Source organism: Coloeus monedula, assembly GCF_965178545.1.
Source record: "Coloeus monedula genome assembly, chromosome: 30".
Lineage (NCBI taxonomy): Eukaryota > Metazoa > Chordata > Aves > Passeriformes > Corvidae > Coloeus > Coloeus monedula.
Genome location: NC_138810.1, coordinates 3426904 through 3448843, shown reverse-complemented (window position 1 = coordinate 3448843; position 21940 = coordinate 3426904). Strand labels below are relative to the sequence as shown.

Genomic DNA, 21940 nt, shown 5'->3' with positions numbered 1-21940 from the left:
AATGGGGGATTTTGGGGCCGTCTTGGGAACTCTGAGGGGGTTTGGACTGTTTTGGGAGCACGGAGAGGGCAGGGAGGGGACAATGGAGGTGCCCAAAACAACCCCAATAAAGCTCGGGGGACTTTTCCAGGGTTCAATCCTTGTGTTTCCTACGGAAATGGCGCTGCCGGGTCCCCCCTGCACCTCCCTCGGCTGCGCCGCTTTTATTGGAATCAGGCAAAAGAAAATCAGGGTTTGGGGGATTTTTTGCCTGTTATGGCAGAAAAAGGGGGAAAAATCCCTCTCAGGGAGGCTGCAATGGGCCTGAGCCCCCAAATACTCCATGGGAGAGGAGTTCAGTTGTGATCAGAGAATCCACGGAGCCACAGGAAGGCCCAGAGTGACTCTTTTCAGCCAATTCCCAATTTTTACATGCAGTAGGAGTGGATTCCCTGCTCCGGGCAGTTGACCGCAGCCTTCCAGAAAATCTGGAGGTGCTTAAAAAAATCAGAAACTCCGTTAAAAACGGGGCTGTGGCGGCTTCGTTCAGCGCCTCACGGGAGGGATTTTACAGCTGAGAAATGAAATCACCTTCAGAACTTAAAATCTTCTTTCAAAAAATAATAATTAAAGGGCAAAGACCCATCTGTGGAGTGAGACTCCGGTTTCAAACCAAAAACAATTTTTTAAAAAGGTAAAATATATTAAAAAAATATTTTCAAATATTTTGCTGCATCTTGGTTTTTTTTTTTTTTAAGTCCCTGTATTGACTTAAAATGGGCAAAAAACCCTTAAAATGAGCGAAACATCCTAACAACTCTTCTGACCCCCTTTTTTGGGGAGGAAAAAGCCCCCAGAAAGTCCGTGCGTGGTGGATTCCTCTTGCTAAAATCCAGCAGGTGGGAGTTCGGGGGGTCCCTCCATCCCCTGCCCCATCCCTTGCCAGGACCCCCACCCCGGGACCCCCCATGGGACCCCCGGCCCGGGACACACAAAGGCTTTGATTCCTCCGGAGGCTTTTTTTCTTTTTCAATTTCTCGTTTTTGTTTTTGTTTTGTTTTGTTTTTTTTACAAAATCTCCTCCCGCTGCCGCAGCCGGAGCTGTCCCCACCCCCAGCTCAGCCAGGCCCGTGTCCCCTCCGTCCCCAGAGCCCAGCCCAGCCCCGGGACACCCCGGCAGGGCCCGCTCCTTGTGGGAACACCCTCGGGAAGCAGGGAAGGCTCTCGGGGCGGGGCCCTGGGGCTGCGGGAAACAGGGAAAGGCGAATGGGGATGGAGCCCTCGGTTCGGAGGCTCTGGCTCTGCCCCTGTCACCCCAGGACAGGGACGGGGACGGGACCGAGGGGCTTCGGGCATCCCTGGGGGAGCCAGCAGAGCCCAGCGGGGACTGTGGAACCTCGGCTGGGGAGGGGGCTCAGGGGGCGACAGGAACGCGGAGGGGCTGGGACTGCAGGGACCGACACCCAGGCAGCGCCTCAGGGCGCTGGAAAGGGCTCAAGGCAAGGGGGGATTGTTCCCGGAATTCCCCCGGGAAGAGGAGTCGCGTTCACATTAGCGCTGCCAGGGTCCATAGTGCAAATGAGAGCCCCGGGCCCGGGGGCCGCGCTGGGGGCAGTGGGCAGGGAGGGCCGGAGGGGCCCCCCCGGGCACTGCCCGCGCTCCGGCCGCGCTCTTCCTTCGCCGGGGATGCTCCCAACTTTCCTCGGGATGCTCCGAACCCTCCCGTGCCCAACGAGCCCCCGGCCCCTGTGGCTGCCGCTCCGTCCCTGGGCCCCAGCAGGGCAAGGGGAGCCAGGGGCACGGAGATCCCAAACCCCCGAGCAAACCCCGGGATGCTCCTCCCAGGCATGGGGGGGGGGCTCTGGGAGCCATCCCATGAGTGGTCCGAGCGTCCATCCCAATGTCCATCCCTTCCTGGGAGCAGGGGGTCTGTGCCGCAGGGCTGGGGGATTTCACCCCCTCCCCCAAGGGGTTCCGGGTCCCAAAATTGGGTGGGGGGGCTGTGGGCACGGTCCGGGCTCGGGGCTCTCCATGGTCCCGCACCGCTGGATGCAGGAATGTCCCTTCCAGGAGTCCAGGCCCGTCCAGGGCCGCGCCTCGGGAGCGAGGGGGACAAACGGGAACCGGGATCCTCGCGGGGCTCCGGCCACGCCCGGGGACCGTCCCTGTCACTGGTTCATGGGCTCCTCCTGCTCCATCGGCTCCTCCTGTGCCCTGCGACGGGAACGGGACCCGTGAGAGGCCCGTAGGACACATCCCACTCCTGAGGGGACCCAGGGACGGTGACAGAAGGGAGAGGACAGGAGGGGACCCTGCTGGCAGGAGCTGACACCCCCCCAGCCCCCAGGCAGGAGGATTTGGTCTGGTTTTCATTTGGGAAGAGCCCAGCACGGGTTTCCCAGGAGCCCATCCAGGACCTGAGCTCCAGAACCTCACCCAGGGCAGGGGGACACTGCCCTGCCCTGCTGCCAGCCCCCAACAGCGACCCCCGGCACGGGAGAACCCCGGGAATGTCACCTCTTCTCCACCATCACGGCCACCGAGAGGGACGCCAGGGCCGTGACCGTCTCCACCTCGTCGGCCTCGTGGTGCTGAGCCTCGAGGAAGGAGCAGCTCAGCTTGGAGGCGAAGCGCTGCACGGCCACCCAGTATTTACCTGCGGGAGGGACATCGGGGGCTGCGGGACACCAGGATGGGGGTGGCCCAGGACAGGAATGGCCCAGGACAGGAATGGCCCAGGACAGGAATGGCCCAGGACAGGGATGGCCCAGGACAGGGATGGCCCAGGTTTCTGGGCTCCCCTTGCAGTGAATGCACACCTGGGCCCCCCTTGCTGTGAGGAGGAGGATGATGGGGACCCGTCCCCCCCAGGACCTTTGATGCCCAGTGAGGACGTTTAAGGTCCCTTTCAATGCGCCCCCAGCCCCCGTTCCCAGGACACTCACTCTGGACCTGGATCACGGCTTCCAGGGAGCGCACGGCGTTGGCGTTGGGCTTCTGCCTCATGCTCTCCTCCGGGAGTGGCTCCGGCTGTGGGGGACAGGGGGGTCATGGGGGGCTGTGCCTGGGCTGCGGTGGTGGCACCGGGTCAGTGCCAGTCCAGCCCCGGCTCTCACCTCGTGGCCCAGCAGGGCGGACACGCAGGCCTCGGACGCATCACAAATGGCCGTGAGGTCGTGGCCCCCCTCCAGCGCCAGCACCACGGCCCCCCCCGCCAGGCTCATCAGCTGCTTGGTCATGTAGCCAAAACCTGCGGGACAACCCCAGCAACGTCACCTCCCCCTGCCCAAATCCAGCCCCCAAAATCTCCTGTGGTTCCCCCTGGAGTGGCCACCCACGAGGGTCGTCCCCAACGGGGGACATCCCACCCCGAGCCACCTCCTTACACTTGGCAGAGACTTTGTAGCCACCCAGGGGGGGCGGGTGGCCCTCGGCCGCGTCGAACCCGGCCGACACCAGCACCACGTCAGGGCAGAACTCGTGGGCGATTGGCATCACCACGGTCCTGAGGGGGAAAAGGGGGATTAGGAGTGGGGTCAGCCCCACCTGGAGCACAGGATACGGGCAGGGGGGATGTGGGGACAATACCTGAAGGCAGCCAGGTACTCGGGGTCCCCCATGGGGGGGTCGAGCCCTCCAGCCCAGGCCACGTTGACATTGAAGCCCTCGCCGGGGCCAGCGCCCACCTGTGAGGGAGCAAGGACAGGGGTGAGGCCGGGATGTGTCCACAGGGATGGAGGGAAGGGCCTGGCTCCGGCATTGCCAGGCCTGGGGGAGGCAGGTGGGGGTGCCAGCCCCTGTCCCATGCCACGGGAAGCAGGCTGGGGGTCCTGGCCCCCTGCCCAGTGCCCAGCAGTGCCAGAACCAGTGGAATTTCCCTGCCATTTCCATCAGTCTCCATCCCTGTGCTGGGATCCGCAGCCGGAGCCGGGTGGCCCAGGCAGGGTGAGGGATGAGAAGCGAGCCCCCAGGGCGCTGCCCCTGCTCAGCCCCCCGTGTCCTGCTGTCCCCTTGGTCCCCAGAGCCCCTTCTCACCTCGTCGGCGGCTCCGCTGCCCGGGAAGAAATTCCCGTCGTCGTGGCGGTGCAGGGAGATGTAGAGAACCTCGGGGTCCCTGTAGAAAATCTGCTGGGTCCCATTGCCGTGGTGGACGTCCTGCAGGGAGGGCGTTGGGACAGGATTTTGGCAGCTGCAGGGTGGCCCCAGAGCCTCACGTGGCCAAAACCAGGCGGGTCTGGGTCCCCCAGCCCAGGATCTGCTCCTGCTCCCCCAGCCCCACAAGGGCTGCCACGTTCCCACAAGGAGCAGGAGCAGGCACAGCTCCTGGGGATGTCCTGGGGAGGGCAGGGATGTGCTGGGGACGGGACAGGACTCACCCAGTCCACGATGAGGATCTTGCTGAGTTTCCCCTTCTGCTGCAGCTGCCTGGCAGCGATGGCCACCGAGTTGAAGAAGCAGAATCCCCTGGGAAGAGGGGTGGGAGTCACCTCCAGGGCCCTTCCCGAGCCCCCTTCCCTTCCCCCGGGGCCTGGGCAGGGATGGCTCTCGGGGGGGTTATTTGGGGGCTGGTTTTGAGCCAAGGAGCTGCTTTTGGGGCTGCCCAGGTGCCTCGGGGAGGGGCCTTACATGGCTGTGGAAGGATCGGCGTGGTGTCCGGGCGGCCGCACCACGGCGAAGCCGTTCTGGGGACAGAGCAAAGGTCAGGGGTCAGAGCTGCCACCGCCAGGGTCACACACGCACCGCATCCCCAGCGGCACTCAGCCCTGGGACCCCCCCAAGCCACCACCTACCTTCAGCTCCCTGGTGGCCACCTTGAAGGCCAGCTCAGTGACACTGCCAGCGGCCCAGCGGGCAGCGTTGGACGAGTGCAGCTCGTTCCAGATGGTGTCACTGTCCACCTGGAAGGGAGGACACTGCTCAGCTGGGGCCACAGCACCAGGGGACATCTCAGTCGCAGCCTCACCCGTCAGGGGTTGGTGTCCTGTGCCATTGGGTGCCACTGGGCCACCCCACATCCTCCTCCTGCCACAGCCCCAGCCCAGCCCCCTCCTTTACCTTCTTTATCTTATTTTAGTGTTTAACCAAACATCTTGGTTTGATCAGCACCACGTCAGAGCCGGAAAACTCAAAGTCTCTTCTGATCGGGGCCATGTGTGAGCTCCCCGTGCCCAGAGGGGGCAGCTCCAGCCCCGGGAATGGGCGGGGGCAGAGCAGGGAAGGGGAGGCAGAGCAGGGAAAGCAGAGCTGGTGCCCAGCACGGGGGGCAAGGAGAGGAGCAGAACCAGAAGAGGCAGCAGGAAGGCACCGAGGGAGCCCCTTCCTGAAAGAGAGAGAGAGAGAGAGGACAGGGACAGGGAGAGGAAGAGAGGAGAAGGCAGTGAATGCAGAGAAACCAGGAGGGAAAGCTGGGAATGGAGAGGCCTCGGAAGCGCTGGGGAGAAGGGAAGAGCTCCTGTCCCCACATCACCGCTGCCCTCCCTCAGTGGGGACCCCCGTCCTGCCAGCCCCTCCTGATGCCCTGGGAACGGTGCAGGGAGCTCTGGACCAAGGATCCCCTTCCAGAGTGGGATGCTCAGACCTTCCAAGCACCGGGAGCAGCTCTGATCCAACACCTCCATCAACCCCCCCACCTGGGCAGCCTGGAGGCTTCGGGAGCTGCTCTGAGACCCCCCGAGGGGCCAAAAAGGAACAGCCCTGCCCCAAAACCCAGAGCAGGGATGGAGCCCTGACCCCCACCCTTCCCAAAACCCGGGGCAGGGATGGAGCCCTGACCCCCACCCTTCCCAAAACCCACGGCAGGGATGGAGCCCTGACCCCCACCCTTCCCAAAACCCACGGCAGGGATGGAGCCCTGACCCCCACCCTTCCCAAAACCCACGGCAGGGATGGAGCCCTGACCTCCACCCCTCCCAAAACCCAGAGCAGGGATGGAGCCCTGACCCTCACCCCTCCCAAAACCCGGGGCAGGGATGGAGCCCTGACCCCCACCCCTCCCAAAACCCGGGGCAGGGATGGAGCCCTGACCCTCACCCCTCCCAAAACCCGGGGCAGGGATGGAGCCCTGACCCCCACCCCTCCCAAAACCCACGGCAGGGATGGAGCCCTGACCCCCACCCCTCCCAAAACCCGGGGCAGGGATGGAGCCCTGACCCTCACCCCTCCCAAAACCCGGGGCAGGGATGGAGCCCTGACCCCCACCCCTCCCAAAACCCACGGCAGGGATGGAGCCCTGACCCTCACCCCTCCCAAAACCCGGGGCAGGGATGAAGCCCTGACCCCGACCCCTCCCAAAACCCATGGCAGGGATGGAGCCCTGACCCTCACCCCTCCCAAAACCCGGGGCAGGGATGGAGCACTCACCCCCACCCCTCCGCAGGGCAGCATCACGAATGTCCTCTGGGACAAGATCCCTGCAGAGAGAGGGGACAGTGGGGACCTCAGGGCTGGGAAAATGGGGCTGGGGATGCCAGGCTGGGCCCAGCGTCCAGAGGAGCTGCTGGGAGCCGTTCCCAGGGCTGGGGGTGAGCAGGGCCAGGGGACGGCGGGATGGGGACCCACCTGCCAGCTTCCCGTTGTCCAGTTTGAGGCGGTTGAGGGGGTTGGTGCCGTAGAGGAGCACGTGGCGCTCGCTGTGGACGCACTGCAGCTCCTCCAAGGTGGCCTTGCGGCCCCGCAGGCACTGTGGGACACGGCTGTGACCGGGGGGGACACGCAGGGGCTTCCCCCCGGTGTGTGCCAGTCCCCGGGGGTGAGGGTGGCCCGTCCTGCTGTCCCCGTGCAGCCGCAGCTCGTGTGGGGGGCAGCTGCAAAGGGTCAGGACCCCTCGGATTGGAAGTTGAGCACCCCCAAATTATGGTCAGGGACCAGGAAGGAGCTGCCAGCGCCCCCTCCCCGCAGCCAGCCAGCCCAGTCGGACCAGGGCAGGGTTTTACCAGACTGGAACTGGCACTGAGCTGGCAAAAGGCCCTGGTTTGGGGGGGATCAGCCTCTGCCTGCACCCAGCTTCCAGCAGGGCCGGCACTGCTGCCGTCCCAGGTGGAGATGGTGAGACCAGGACGCTCCAACCAGGCACGGGAATCACCAAGGAAATGGTGAAAAACGGGGAGAGGAGAGGTGGGGGCAGCAGGGATGGGGTGGGGTCGGGAGCGATGAGGGGTGGGGTCGGGAGCGATGAGGGGTGGGGTCGGGAGCGATGAGGGGTGGGGTCGGGAGCGATGCAGGCGGGGCCAGCCCCCTCCCAGCTCACCTCGCAGCGGCTGCGCAGGCCCCGCTCCTGCAGCCGGGACCAGATGCTCTGGATCCTCCCGGCGTGCTCGGGGTGGTTGCTGTTGTCCCCGCAGGAGCATTGGTGCTTCAGCATCACCGAGTCGTAAACCAGCCCTGCCAGGCACCGCCAGAGCTGCAGAGCTGCTCCCTCAGCTCCTCGGCAGGGGCTCCAAGACCCCAAACACCCCCAAATATTGACTGAAACCTCCCTCAAACCATGGGAGGTTCTGCCCCAGACCTGGGAGATTCTGCCCTAAATCCCTGTGGCCTCTCTCCCCAAGCTGCTGCAAGCACATCCTGCCTTGCATTCCCAGGAGAGGTGGCCCAGGGATGCAGCCACGGGGCCAGGCGGGCAAACCCTGCCTGGAAAAGCCACCCGAGGTCAGGAGAAGGGGCCCCCCTGGCTCTCTCCTGGTGCTCCCAAGAGTCCGGGAATGACCAGAATCGATGTGGAGCTGCCTTGGGACATTCCCACGACCCCTCCTGTCCCCAGCCCAGCTGTGACAGCCCCCAGGCCCGGCTGTACCTGTGGTGAAGTGTGGCTTGGGCGGCTGCTCCTGCACGGGCAGGGACAGCGCCTTGGTGTCCTGGGCAGGGAGGGACACGGTGGCCGTGGCCGGGGACGACTGGGCCCTGGAGAGCGGCCGGTGCCCGGTGTGGCCGGGAGGGACCACGGGGGGGTCGGCCAAGGTCTGGCGCTTGAGGAGCTGCTGCTGCACCCGCTGGAAGGAGTCCCACAGAAAGGCCTGGGGACACAGGACACCGTGAGGGGCCGGGACAGGGGACAGGGGACAGAGCCCTGCTCGGCGTGTCCAGAGCTGGATCCAGCGGCTGCTCGGAGCTGGGCAGGGCAGGGCAGGGCAGGGCAGGGCAGGACTGTCCCAGCATCTGCTGCTCCCTGCCGGCTCAGCCCTGCAGTGACAGCAGCGATGTCAGGGACAAAGTCCGGGAATTTGGGGACAATGTTCAGCAGTGTGGGGACAATGCCCAGCTGTGCTGACACCAGGGGTGGCCGCAGCTCTGCCCCTGTCCCCGTGAGCTGCCCCGGGCTCCAGGCAGGCTCAGATTCGGTCCCCGAGTCCCCACCCCTCCCCAGGGCTCCCCATCCCTCCTGTACCTGCTGCAGGACCAGCTCCTCCTGGGGCTGCCCCATCTTCTGCGTCCTCTCGGGCTCCTTCCCGCTGCTGCTGGGCCGGGGGGGCTCCACGCGTGTCCTGGTGGGGTCCCCACCCTCGGCTGCGGCCTCCGGGAGCGTCCCCTCAGCCTCCATGTCCTCCGAGGACGGGATCTGTCGCAGCCGGGGCTTCTCGCTGGACTTGGCCATGCGCTGCAGCCAAGGGGACAAATGAGCAGGGGGCAGGGGACAGGCCAGGCCGGGGTGGGGGACAGGACATCTCGGGCAGGAGCAGGAGCAGGAGGGAGCCGGGAACCTGAGCTCTGCCCTCTGTGAGTCTGTGCCACCTCCCCCGGGACACCCGGCAGTCGCTGTCCAGCGGTGGCAATGCCACCCCGCACCCCCCAGTGCCACCCCCACGCCCAGGCCGGGCCTCACCTTGCCCAGGTGCGTCTGCTGCTTGAGCCGCTCGAGGAAGTGTGCGTGGTGCTGCTGGAACACCAGGTGCTGCTGGATGGCCTTGGGGCTCTGCGGCAGCGGCTCCGAGCGGGTCCTGCCCAGCGGTTTGTGGTGGCCGGGCAGGGACAGGCGCTCCGCAGAGATGAGGGAGGGCGTGAAGGAGAAGGGGACCGTCCCCAGGCCCGGCACTGGAGGGGAGAGCAGGGACAGGTAAGGGGTGGCAGAGGTGATGCCCAGCGCAGCTGTCCCCACGTCCCCGAGCCGGACACTCACCCGCCACCAGCGGAGCGTGGGTGACCGAGGGCTCGAGGATGATGACGGGCTGCAGCCGAGGGGACAGGGGGCTGCTGGCCTCGTGCTGCTCCAGGCCGGCCGGGATGAAGACGGGCGAATGTGTGCCCTGCAGCACCGGCCCGTTGAGCACCGGCACCCGGTGAGCCAGGCTGGGCAGGGCCCGGCGCTCGGCCTCGCCCTGCGGGGACGGGGACGGGGTCAGGCACAGGGACACGGCACCGGGAGGCCACAGGATTGTCCCCACCGTGCCCACGGGCAGCGCCAGGAAGCCCAAACCCAAAGGAAAGCCCCTCAGGGTCCCTCTGCCCGGTGCTGGGGGTACAACCCGGCCACCTACCCTGGCACTGGTGGTGGCCGGCAGGCCCAGGGTGATGGCCGGCAGGGAGGCTGCGCTCTGCAGGGCAAACTGGGCCAGGGAGCTCTCCTGCATCATCAGCCGCTGGGCCAGGGGCGTCTGCACCAAACACGAGCCATCGGTGCCCTGCTCCCAGACAGGGACCAGGGCAGGGGACATCAGGGACAGCCCTGGGGACACCCGTGGGGACAGGACACCAGTGGGAGAGGGGAAATGCACCCTGGTGGGTGCCGGAGCAGCGCCGGGCCGGGAAGAGCATCCAGGGGCAGAGAATCGAGGGGCATCCCAGGTGCAGGGAGAGCAGGGAAGGGGGTTCAGGGCCGGGGTCGTGTCCTCCCCCTGAGCCCAGAGGGGACACCGGGCCCCCAAAGCCACCGGAGCTCACCTCGTGGGCCACACCGGGGGCCGTGGGCAGAGCTCCGTGCTCGGCGGGCAGGCTGTCGTTGGGAGAGCTGCAGCCGGACACGGGGGTGCTGCTGCTGCTGGGGGACGAGTCTAGGAGGGGACAGACACGGGGTGAGGGCACAGCCCCCGCCCAGCCCCTCACTGCTGTCCAGCCGCTGCCCCCCACCCTCCTGGGGCCGAATCCCCCTTGGAGCCGCAGCGTGGGAGTCACCACTCCATGGTGGGAACCCTGAGCAGCCACCTCCACACTGGGCCTGGGGCACTTCCAGCCCTGTAGGGCCACCCTGGGGCCCAAAAGCAGCGGGAGCAGCTGCACCAACACCTCCTGGCTCACCCATCCCACACTCCATGGCCCCGTCCGCGGGGGAGGACACATCAAACCCCGGGGACACGGTCCCCAAGCAGAGGTGCCACAGGAGCCCGGGCAGGCTGGAGCTGCCCCAGCCCGGCCCCATCCAGGCAGAGCCCTCACCGATGGCCTCGGGCGGGCGCCTCTTCAGCGAGGGGGGAGCGCTCTCCTTGCGTGTCAGGGGGTTCTTGCGCCGGTCCAGGCACTTCCTGGGCTTGCAGCGAACCTTCAGGTTGGGCTCAGACGCTGCCGGGGACAGGGGGTGAGTCCTGGCCCTGCCTGGACAGGCTCCGTGGGGCCAGTCCTCAGCTCCGGCCAGGGACCAGGGACGTGGGGACATTCCCGAGGCCTTACCTGTTTTCCGCAGCGGAAAATGCTCGGGAGGGTCGAGAGAAGTGCTGGGCACGGGGGGCAGGAAGGTGCTGAGCATGGGAGGGGAGGGGCCCTCGGGGTCCAGAGGCTCCAGAGACCTGCGGGGAGAAGCCAGAGCCCCTTCCCAGCTGTCCCTGAGCCTCGGGGGTCCCACGTCCTGCTCAGGGACAGAGGGACAGTGCTTTACCTGTAGGGCAGGGCTGCAGGGGGGGCGTTGCTGGTCCTCTCCAGAGCCGCCTGTTGCTTCTTCAGGATGACCTCGGCCAACTTCTGCTTCACCACCGTGCTGGCCACGGCACCTGCACAGTGACCACAGTGACCACAGTGACCCCACGGGGCTCAGAGCCGCTCCGAAGGGTCCCTGCGGGCACGATCCCCACCCCAGGGCTCCAGGAGTGACACCAGGATGGCTGGAGACCCCCTGAGGGCACAGCTGGGCCCATTCCCATCCCACTCCCGATCTGTCTGTTGCAGCAGGGATGCTCTGTGGTTACAGCGGGGATGCTCCACGGATCTGTGCCAGCATCCGAGCACAGTTAATTAATTAATGAATCATTAATTAAGTGCGATGTGGAGCCCCGCGCATCCCAAAATGGGGAGCGAGACCCCGGCAGCTCCTCCAGCGCCGGCACCAGAGGGCGCCGGGAGACCGCGGCTGGGCGGGGGCCGCACCCAGGCCGGGGGTCCCAGCGGGGTCTGACGGATGGGTGGGGTCTAAAAGCCCAGCCCGGGGGGCTGCAAACGCATCCCGGGGGTCCCAGCGGGGTCTGACGGATGGGTGGGGTCTAAAAACCCAGCCCGGGGGGCTGCAAACGCATCCCGGGGGTCCCAGCGGGGTCTGTCACCTCAGTGGGGTCCGTAACCCATCCCGGGGGTCCCGGCGGGGTCTGTCACCTCAATGGGGTCCGTAACCCATCCCGGGGGTCCCGGCGGGGTCTGTCACCTCAATGGGGTCCACAACCCAGCCCGGGGGTCCCAGCGGGGTCTGCAGCCCAGCTCTGTGGATGCTCTCCCACCCCTTTCCCCCATGGGAAGACAGAGCTTGGTCTGGGTAAGGGCAGAACCCCCCGAGCCCCCTCCCCAAAGCCCCTCTGCCCCCCACCCCGGGCGCAGGGAGCCCTTACTCCGCTTGCTCTTGTCCTTGTTGAGGATCTGCCGCAGCTCCTGCTCCTGCTGCCCCGGCTCAGCCTCGCGGTGCGGGGACTCCATGGCCACCTGCGGGGGACAAGGACATGGGCACGGGACCCCCCAGCCCCGGCCGGAGCCCTCTGAGCCCTCCCCGCCCAAGGCAAGGGGACACGGTGACAGAGCACGTCTGGGACAGTCCCCTGTGTCACCCTGGCTGACGGGAAGGTGTGAAGTTGTTCCATCACAACAAACCGGATGCGTTTTGGTCCCCAGGGACGCTTTGTTCTCCCCGGGGACACGGTAAAACTCAAAACCTGTCTGTTCCCACTCGCTGCCTCCTCTCAGGGTGTTTGGACACGGCTGTAGCTGGGCCATGTTGCAACGCAGCAAAAAAATAAAAACCTTTGTTGAGTACAAAAAGCGGGGGAAAAAAATCTATGATAGCAGGGAAATCCCAGCTGATCCATGGAACTGACCCCTGCCCTGAGCCCGGAGCGGCCCTGGGGACGGGCAGGGGGATCTCGGTGCCTGAAGATGGTCACTGGGCACGGTCACAACTCCCTGGGCACCGTCACAACTCCCTGGGCGTGTCCTCCCACCTTCCTCCCTCCGAAGCCTCCCGGAGGAGCCGTCCCCGCTAAATCCCGCTGCGTGGTTTTTTGTTTTTTTTTTTGTGACAGCGAAATCCGGCAGCGAATTCCTGCGCGGGGCAGGAGCTGCGGGTGGCACCGGAGCTCGGTGACACCTCCCAGACAAGCCGAGTGCCCGTGGTTCGGCCGCGCCCCCGGGGCAGAGCAGCAGCGGCGGCCCAGGAGGGGCAGCTCCCGGCCCGCAGGGTCCCGTGCAGCCGCTCTGGAGCGCGGTTGGACACCCGGGAGGCTCCAGCCCTCCCGCGGGCCTTGGCAGGACCGGGATTTGGCCCGGAATTCAGACACAACCCCCCCCCCCCCACCACCACCTGCCTCCCTAAGCAGCTTCGTTGCGTCAGAGAGGTCTCCGGGCTGGCTGGAAACCCCTCCAGATGTTCCAGCTCAGGGAAAAGCAGGAATTCACCTGGGAATGCTATCTTGGCATTGGGATTTCCAGCCTCTTCCTCTGAATCCCTGCCCAGAGACAGGAACTCAAAGCCAGCCCTAACTCTGGCACCGCTGTGCGCTCTGGGGGCAAAATTCACTCTCCAAAGTGCCCAGTCCTGCCCCAAACTGTGCCAAAAGTGGGGTGTGGGCCCCCCCTGCCCTGTCCCATACCCTGACGTGCTGGTGGGCGAGCTGCTCCACTTGCTGCTGGTGCAGGCTGGCCAGGAAGAGCTGGTGCTGCAGCTGCTGCTGCTTCAGGGCCAGCAGGGCCGTGTCCTGGGGCTTGACCACGCGCTGCCCGATCCGCAGGTCCATGGGGACGGCCTGGGGCACCCGCGGGGAGGTGCACGGGGTCACAGCAGCTGTGGGGACACAAAGGGACACGGCTCAGTCACTGGGCTGGCAGGGACAGCACTGGGCAGGGCCAGGTCCCTGCTACCGAGGGGGATTTGCCACCAAATATCCTCGGCCTGCAGAGCCTCCCCCATCGGCCGGGAAAAGATTCCTGTAAATTCCACACCTCTGGAGAGACTCTGAGGTGCTGCAGGCGCCTCTCCCTGACACCCGGAGAAGGGGTCCAGAGTGAAGACATTCCCTGCACAACTTCCCACCCTGAGGGGTGAAACCCCAGCCCCCAGGGGACACTGAAAACAGCACCAGTTACACGCCTGAAATCATCCATCACACCCCCAAAACAGCACCAGTTACACGCCTGAAATTGTGCATTACACCCCCAAACCAGCACCAGTTACACGCCTGAAATTGTGCATTACACCCAAAAACCAACACCAGTTACACGCCTGAAATCATCCATCACACCCCCAAAACAGCACCAGTTACACACCTGAAATTGTGTTACACCCCAAAACCAGCACCAGTTGCACACCTGAAATTGTGCATTACACCCCCAAACCAGCACCAGTTACACGCCTGAAATTGTGCATTACACCCAAAAACCAACACCAGTTACATGCCTGAAATCATCCATCACACCCCCAAAACAGCACCAGTTACATGCCTGAAATCATCCATCACACCCCCAAACCAGCACCAGTTACACACCTGAAATTGTGCATTACACCCAAAAACCAACACCAGTTACATGCCTGAAATCATCCATCACACCCCCAAACCAGCACCAGTTACACGCCTGAAATCATCCATCACACCCCCAAACCAGCACCAGTTACACACCTGAAATCGTGCATTACACCCCCAAACCAGCACCAGTTACACGCCTGAAATTGTGCATTACACCCCCAAACCAGCACCAGTTACACACCTGAAATTGTGCATTACACCCAAAAACCAACACCAGTTACATGCCTGAAATCATCCATCACACCCCCAAAACAGCACCAGTTACATGCCTGAAATCATCCATCACACCCCCAAACCAGCACCAGTTACACACCTGAAATTGTGCATTACACCCAAAAACCAACACCAGTTACATGCCTGAAATCATCCATCACACCCCCAAACCAGCACCAGTTACACGCCTGAAATCATCCATCACACCCCCAAACCAGCACCAGTTACACACCTGAAATCGTGCATTACACCCCCAAAAACGCCCCGTTTTCACCGATCACGGAGCACCCACTGCCACAGAGGATTTTCCCCCAGCAGCTCCCAAAGCTCTGCTGAATTTACAGAAACACCCCCGACCTCAGGCCGTGACAGGAAACCCCAGCACAGGGTTCACACCACTCTCCACCTCCTGATAACTTAATTTGCCCCTGGCTAATTGGCTCTAATTGCTGCACCCCGGCACAGGGAGGCTGATGGAGATCAACAATCCCCGCTTTGGGAAGCTGCCCCTGCCTCTGCTCCGGAGCCTCAGCGCTCCCCGAAGGCTTCAGGCCTTGCTGAACATCCTCGATTTTGAAGGACGCAGTGGCGAGTGGGGCTGTCCCCTCCTGCTCGTCCCCTCCTGCTCTTCCCGTCCCCCGAGGAGGAGGACGGTGCCGGCGGGACGGGGATGCGGGAGCAGGGCTGGCAGAGGCGGTGGCAGCACGGGCTGTTGGCAGCCGGACAAGGACAGGCTGTAACCAGCACATCTCGGGATGGGAATCGGGCACTTCTGACAGCTCCAGCCCGGCCAAATCCCGCCCCGTGACGCCGCCGGTCTGCGGGAACTCGGCCGGCCCCGTGTCCCCTGCAGCCGAATGTCACCGTCCTGCTGCACACACGAGGGGCAGGAGCTGGGGACGCTGCCGGGGCTTGTCTTTGGGGTCATCACTCCAGTGGGAACGGGGGGTACGAGGGAGAAGAACCGGCCCACCCGGGCACAGCCTCGCGGGTGACAGCACCCGAAGAGTTGTCCCAGCCTTTCTCTGCCCCCTAAAAATGCCCCACGGGAAGCTCCGAGGCTTGGTCTGAGCTCTCCATGGCAGCATCCTCGGGCTCAGCACTGCCCGATGCTGCCCCTTCCTAGAAAAAAAGGGGTGGGAAGGGCTTGGGGCAGCCCAGGTGAAGGAGGGGCTGCTCCAGACAGCGGCGGGAGGGAGCGGGGCCCGCAGCCCGCGGCGCAGAGCCGAGGGGGAAGCACTGGCGGGGGCTCTGGGAATCTCTCTCTACATCATTCGTTTCAGTCTCTATAAAAACAAACTGCGAGGCGGCGGAAGCGGAGAGGGGAGGGATGGGGGGTGCTGGGGGAGAGGGAGGCCGAGCAGCAGCCAGAAAAACAACTCCTCACCACTCACCCGGAGCCAGGAAAAAGCTGTCGAGCATCCCCAGGGCCAAGAGGCTCCGGAGCCAGGGAAGAAGAGGCTGCGTGGACCCTGCCCCTGCCACGGCCCCCAGCTCTGCCCACCCCACGCCGGGGATGTCTGAGCGGATTTTCAGGAGCAGGGAAAAAGGGAGGGTGGGATGAGAAAAGGCACCCTGGGAGCAGAGCCTGGCCTGACGTGCCCTGAGGTGACATCGCTGTCGCAGCCCCGACGCTCCCGCTCCCGGCCACCAAACTCAGGGCGGCTTTCCAGAGCTTGGAAACACAAAATGTCCCATGCCGAGTGCCAGGGTGGCACGGGACGAGGGCTGGTGGCACTGGGAGAGGAACCCGGGCTCTGGGCAGGAACCGCTGTCCCCATGTGGGGGGACCCTTGGGCGTGAGGCCCCTGCACGTGGCAGCTCCTCGGGGATGCTTCACATCCCTCCTGCTGCAGCAGCTCCGGACCCCCTCCCAAAGCCCCTCCTGACCCGGGAGCTGTTTGTGACCTCCCTCTGCAGCTTGAATTCATTTGGGGTTTGCTGCCGGGCCCTGGGCCAGGAGTTACAGTAAACAACCCCCTCCCGCAGCCCAGGGCTCCCACATGATCCAGGGGCTGGTGGCCAAGCCGGCGGCTCCTCCCCTTCCCCCCGCCCCAAAAAACCCAAAAGCAAAGCCCCACCACGGCTCTTGGGGGTCTGTCCCTGTCTCCAACCCAGCCAGGGCCCTGCCGGCACCCAGCGGACCCTCAGAAGCCACCAGCACCAGGATGCGTGGCTGGGACTGGGATGCACAGTTTGGGACTGGGATGCCTGGGCTGGGATTGGGATCAGTTTGGGACCTGACAGAGCCGCGGGGCCAGGAGCCCATGGCACAAATCATCCCTGGGCCGGTGGCTGCAGATCCAGCCCGTGGATCCTCCATGGAAAGGAGAGATTGTGACACGGAGTCTCCCCGGAGTGCCCTGGGAAAGCTGCGGCCGGGGATGAATGAGGGCTCTGTGCTCAGGCCCCGGCACGGGTTACCAGCATTTTCCAGGCTGCCGGCACGGAACGGAGCAGGGAACGCAGCCGAGGGGCCACGGGCTCAGCCACGAGGTGGGACAGACACGGAGGGAGGGCTGGGACAGCCCCGGGCAGGGTGCGGAGCCCCACTTTGCACTGCAGCACCTCCCAGACTCCTGCGGAGCTTTGGGACAGGCTGAAACCCGGTGGCAGCGAGTTCTCCAGGCTGGGGGTGGCAGTGCTGGGCTGGCGTCACTCGGGACACCACTGGTCACGCTGCTCCCAGCCAGCCATCCCGGAAAAGAAAAAAAATCCAGCACAGAAATCTTTGCTTTGGCATTTCCTGATTGTTTTTGAAGAGGCGAATCAGCCGTCAGCAGAGCTGGGCTTTATATAAGAGGGAAATAAAGCAAGAGGCAAACAAAGCAGGGCAGGAAGATTATTGAGGAGCAAACCAGTGGCATCCCAGCTCTGCTGCTCTGTGCATCCCTGCGTGCATCCCTGCCTGCAACCCTGCCCTCATCCCTGCCCTCATCCCTGCCCTCATCCCTGCCCTCATCCCTGCCTGCAACCCTGTTTATCCCTGCCCTCATCCCTGCCCCATCCCTGCCCCATCCCTGCCCTCATCCCTGCCCCATCCCTGCCCCGATCCCTGCCCTCATCCCTGCCCCATCCCTGCCCCATCCCTGCCCCATCCCTGCCCTCATCCCTGCCTGCAGCCCCGTTTATCCCTGCCTGCCACAGAGGTGCTGCCCACAGCTCGCTCCGAGGTGGAGCGGCAGTTAAAGCCAGGCTGGGTTTTTTCAATAAACCATCTCTTTTATAAAAACGTTTCCCATCTTCTGCTGATTTGCTGTGAAAGGTTCAGAGTTCAGGCGGGTTGAAGAATGCGGGTGATTAAAAACATTCCTCTCCAATAAAAGGGAAAAGGTCTTCTCCGGAGCTGCGCGCGAGGAACGGGAATGAGCTGGAGGGAGCTCGTTCAAATTAAAAACACTTAAATGAGAAACCACACCAAAAGGACGATGTTGAAAGAACACGAAGATCACAAATGGGGAACTCGAGAAATAGGAAATCCCGGAGCTGGGGTACCTCGTTTAACCCCGCCGGGCTGGGTTTAATTAGGGACCGGAACGATGAGAGAAAAATCACCAAACCCACCCAGAGTCTGCCCAGCCCCAGCTTTTGGGGGGACAGCGGGGACCCCTCACTGGTGCCCACGCATCCCTTTGTCCCCTACCTCCATCTGCTCGTGTGTTCCCGAGGAGTTTCCTCGCAGGATCCCACAAAATCCCAGCGTTTGGGGCATTTTCTGCCTTCCTTGCCTCAGCACAGAGCTCTGGGGATGGAAGCTCCAGGGAAAGCAGCTCCAGGGAAAGCAGCTCCCAGGAAAGCAGCTCCAGAGAAAGCAGCTCCAGGGAAAGCAGCTCCAGAGAAAGCAGCTCCAGAGAAAGCAGCTCCAGAGAAAGCCCTGCGCCGCCTCAGCTGTCCCCGCACGGAGAGAGCGCCGGCCGCGTCCCGCAGGAGCCATAAGAGAGCAGATGATGCTCAGGGAAGATGTAATATTTGGAGCAGCCGTGTGCCAAGTTCTGATAACTCTTTCTGGAGCTCATGGACTGGGAGTTTCAGGGGCTTTACGCCTCAGCCAGATGTGGGTGGATCCCTCCCCTCCCCACCAGACACCAAATTCCTGCTCCACAACGAGATGAGGCTGATGCTGCTCCAAGAAAAGCCCCCCGAGAGTTTTTCCACCAGGGTAAACCCAAATTTTTCTGCTCTGATTCTTGCAAACTTCCTTCTGCAGAAAGTTTCCACAAAAAAAAAAAAAAAAACAAAACCAAAACAAACCGAGACAGACGATGATTAAAGTTTGGCGAAGTCACCGGAGCAGCACAAAACCCTTCCCACAACCAAAGGCACGAACCAGGATTCAGCCACTCACCCAACTCCGCCAAGCACCTGTGAGCAGAGCAGTTCTTTAGGCGTTCCAAGCACAAAAATGGGAATATTCCCTGTTGGAGCCTGGAAACGAGCTCCACATCAGGCCCGGGGAGGCAGATCAGGGCGAGATGCTTCCCCTGATTGCTCTCTCTGGCTGTTTGCAGCTCGTGATCTTTGAGTCAGACACTTAATAGCCCTCCCCGGAATTTTCTCCCCACAAATGTGCACATTTCGTTTTGAAACTCATGGCTCCGGGACCCAAAAACCTCAGGACCAGCCCGGACTCCAGGGACAAGGAGGAAACACCTTTGGGCCTGGCTTTGCTGCTGGTTTTAACGCTCCCTGTTCCAGCCCAAATCCCAGTTCCGCTGTTCTCATCCAGGCCCATCCGAGGGGACCACGCTGCTCCCACAGCATCCGCAGAGAGGAGTGGGCAGGGCTCCACTGCCGAAGGGAGAGGCACAGGGAGCTCTTCAGGACTAAATCAGACACTCCTGGAGGTGGCCCAGGCCTGTGTTTCAAGACAGGTTTTCCACTTGCTCTCAAATCCATGTTTAGATTGGCGCTGGAAGTGTTTTGCCTCCAGGGCGAGGGTGGTCCAGAGGATCCCAAGGTAACCCCACATCCCACTGAGTTACCCCAAAGCCCCAAACCTTAACAGTGGGACACAAACTTCACCTCAGGCACTGCCCAAACCACCAAACAACTTCCTTCCTGTTCCTTCCTGCTCCCAGAGGAGCCAGAGCGACCCGCAGGAGCTCCCTGGATGCTGCCCCTCTGCCAGGGATGAGCTTTGAAAGCCTTCAGAGCACCCAGCCATGAATGTGCCGAGGCAAAACCCCACAGCAAAACCCGGCAACGACTTTTGGGCCTAAATTTGAGATCCCAGGGACACCCAGGTACTAAACCACAGGAAATTCTGGGCACGGGCAGGACAGAGCTGCCCCACGGGTCCCACAAAACGTGGTTGGAGCGTGGGCAGCACCAGGGACAAGGGGGGATCAAAGGGCTCATCTCCCACAGCCGCAGCCGGGCCGTGGGAGCGGAGGGACAGCGGAGTGGCTCCATCCCCACCACAGCCCTGGCACGGCTGGAAATCTCTGGCAGTCATTTCCTGCAGCCTCCCACCCCCACGGGTCACCAGGCCCATCCCAAACAGCAGCGCAGCCCCCGCGGGAGAGGCCGTGCGGAGGAGGGAGAGGTATCCCCAGGAAACCTCGCAACAACCGCCGCTTCCTGAGAAACACCGGGAAAGTCGTGACCACAGGGCTCTGCTGAAGGAGAGCCAAGGCGGCCTGGCAGCGCCTCGTGCTCCCCAGGGCAGCCTCAAATCACAGCAGCTCACAAGATTTGGGGAAAGTCCTCCCTGCCCAGAAGGGAAACAGCGCATCCCGCCCCGCCGGATCCCTCCCGTCACCTGCTCACGAACACCGGCCCGGATCCTCCCCGCTCGGGGCCAGCGGGAGCCCCAAACATCGCCCTGTCCCGGTGGAGAGGCAAATCTGCCCCTCCTGATCCTCCCTGCAGCAAACACCCCGCGGGGAGCTGCGGCTGCCCCGCACCGCCCAGCTCCTCTCCTTGAGGGGTTCGTGGGTGAAAAAAGCCCGAACGCCGCCCAGAGCCGCAGGCAGGGACGGATGGGGACACAGGCAGCACCTCCAGGCAGGCAAATCCCGCGGCTCTGACCGAGCTGGAGCACCCCTGTGCCCTCCAGCAGCCTCACCTCCCTCTCCAGGCTCCTGGCAAGAGGCACCAGCCCAGCCCAAAGCTCGGCATCTCCTCCTGCCCGCGGCCGGCGAGGATCTGCTTTGGAGAGAGGCTCTGGCCCCGCTCCCGGCGGGCCGAGCCCTCGGTTCTCCCGGCAGGACGGTGCGAGCGGAGGCCGAGCAGCCCCGGGACGCAGCCAAGCGCTCCCGGGAAGCCGTGGAAGCGCCGCTGGGCGCGGGGCCGTTCCCGCAGCGGCTCCGATTACATCAGCACGGGAGGATGCGGCCGCCGCGCCAAGGGAAGCAGAGGAGAGATCAAACGATTGCAGAACCTCTCCTCGGTTACCCAAGCGCAGGAGAACGCTCCCAACCGGTTTGGACGGAGGGCTCGGCAGCTCCTCCCGCCCCGCAGCGCGGCCGGGGGGTCCCCGCTGCCCTCAGCCCTCCCCGGAGCATCCACCGGGAGCTGCTCCGGCACCCGGCGGGGCCGGACCCCGGAGCCGCCGGCACCAGCACCGATTTATTCTTTTAATTGCTGCGTGCAAGAGCCCAGCTTGAGTCACAACCCCCCGGGGAAGGCTCAGCGCTGCGCGAAGCGGCTTCGTGCTTGATCTGGAAGCGCTGAGACAAAAAAGCTGGAATCACACAATACCCACTCCCGGCAAGTGGCTACTCGAGGCGACCTGCCCGTTAATTAAGAGCCTGGAGTAGGAAATCCCTTTGGCAAACGCTGGTCAAGGTCCAGCGCTTGGCTGGAGGGCAGAAAAGAAACCTTAAGAAAGAAACCCGAAGCTGGGGACAAGCAGAAGGAGCTGGGAGAAGCACGGGCAGCCCCGGCTCTACCAAGGGAAAGAGGCACAGACTCAATTCCCTGCGCAGTCCTTGGGCTGCTCAGCCACCACCGGCCAGGGCCCAACCGGGCTCACCCCAAACCTGCCCCGCGCTGACCCTCGGGCATCTGAGAAGGAGCCACCGAGGAGCTCCCCAGGGTAGACCTGGGGCTCAGGGTGAGAGTTATTTCTGTCACAGGGAGGAAGCCGCAACATTTTCAGTTTCCTGCACAAACACACTCCGGGTGCCCTTCCCCACGGGCCCGGCGGGCGCTGCCTCCCCTCCCTGGGCGCTCGGGGAGGAGCTGGGAAAGCTCCGAGTTGGCATCAGTGAAGCTGGGAAAGGTGCAGGTGTCAAACCCTCGATGCAGAGGAGGACGAAACCTGCCTGGATGTGCGGAGCCACACCCGGGGACAGCAGGGACAGCCACCCTGGGACAAACCTGGGCTGCTGCTGGTGCTTGCAGGCAGCCGGGGGGAGACGCTGGGAAGAGCCCCAGGGTGCCGGAGTCGGAGAATTCCATCCGGGATGGAGAAGCTACAGGAAAGGCACCAAGCGCTGGGGGTGAAGAAGTGCCAGGAGAGCCTGGAGTCCCAAAGAGCTGGGAGAGGCCCTGGAGGAGGCCGAGGCTGTGGCAGAACGCAGGGACCGAGGGCGCAGTGGGCGTGTGGGTGCTCCATGCTCATGGAGCAACACTACCCTGGGGTTTTAACCCAGAAAGAGGAGCTGATCCTGCTGCTGAGCCGCTCAGAAACGGGGGAAGAGGAAAAGGAATCGGCAGAGAAGCTCCCGGTGAGCCCAGCGCAGCAGCAATAACTTGGACAGCGAGGAATCAGCGCTCGTGCCGGGGACTGAGCCCTCAGAACCTCTCAGGATCAGAGCTGGTGTCAGCTCAGCAGAATCCCAGACACATCCAGGCCCTTAAAGCTCACTTGGCACCCAAACAAC

At 63.6% G+C, this 21940-nt stretch overlaps 1 protein-coding gene across 3 annotated transcripts in view; it reads right to left on the bottom strand.

The window, feature by feature from the left end:
- Positions 1-1027: 1027 nt before the first annotated feature.
- The window catches only part of HDAC7 (histone deacetylase 7), a 33271-nt gene continuing 12358 nt past the window's right edge, over positions 1028-21940 (bottom strand). Inside the window, exons 2-25 of one of the 3 annotated variants that reach the window (XM_082299108.1) lie at positions 12969-13159; positions 11718-11808; positions 10781-10892; positions 10576-10691; positions 10345-10467; positions 9853-9962; positions 9450-9593; positions 9092-9290; positions 8798-9006; positions 8363-8572; positions 7772-7991; positions 7226-7359; positions 6538-6658; positions 6340-6389; positions 4770-4877; positions 4606-4661; positions 4356-4443; positions 4015-4134; positions 3568-3665; positions 3366-3484; positions 3096-3229; positions 2925-3009; positions 2497-2635; positions 1028-2193 (exon numbers count right to left, since the gene is read on the bottom strand). In XM_082299108.1, coding sequence (XP_082155234.1) covers positions 2148-2193; positions 2497-2635; positions 2925-3009; positions 3096-3229; positions 3366-3484; positions 3568-3665; positions 4015-4134; positions 4356-4443; positions 4606-4661; positions 4770-4877; positions 6340-6389; positions 6538-6658; positions 7226-7359; positions 7772-7991; positions 8363-8572; positions 8798-9006; positions 9092-9290; positions 9450-9593; positions 9853-9962; positions 10345-10467; positions 10576-10691; positions 10781-10892; positions 11718-11808; positions 12969-13159 — 3023 coding nt within the window. In that variant the 3' untranslated portion in view covers positions 1028-2147. The remainder of the gene's footprint in view (positions 2194-2496; positions 2636-2924; positions 3010-3095; positions 3230-3365; positions 3485-3567; positions 3666-4014; positions 4135-4355; positions 4444-4605; positions 4662-4769; positions 4878-6339; positions 6390-6537; positions 6659-7225; positions 7360-7771; positions 7992-8362; positions 8573-8797; positions 9007-9091; positions 9291-9449; positions 9594-9852; positions 9963-10344; positions 10468-10575; positions 10692-10780; positions 10893-11717; positions 11809-12968; positions 13160-21940) is intronic. The other 2 variants (XM_082299109.1, XM_082299110.1) reach the window with 2 other exon arrangements.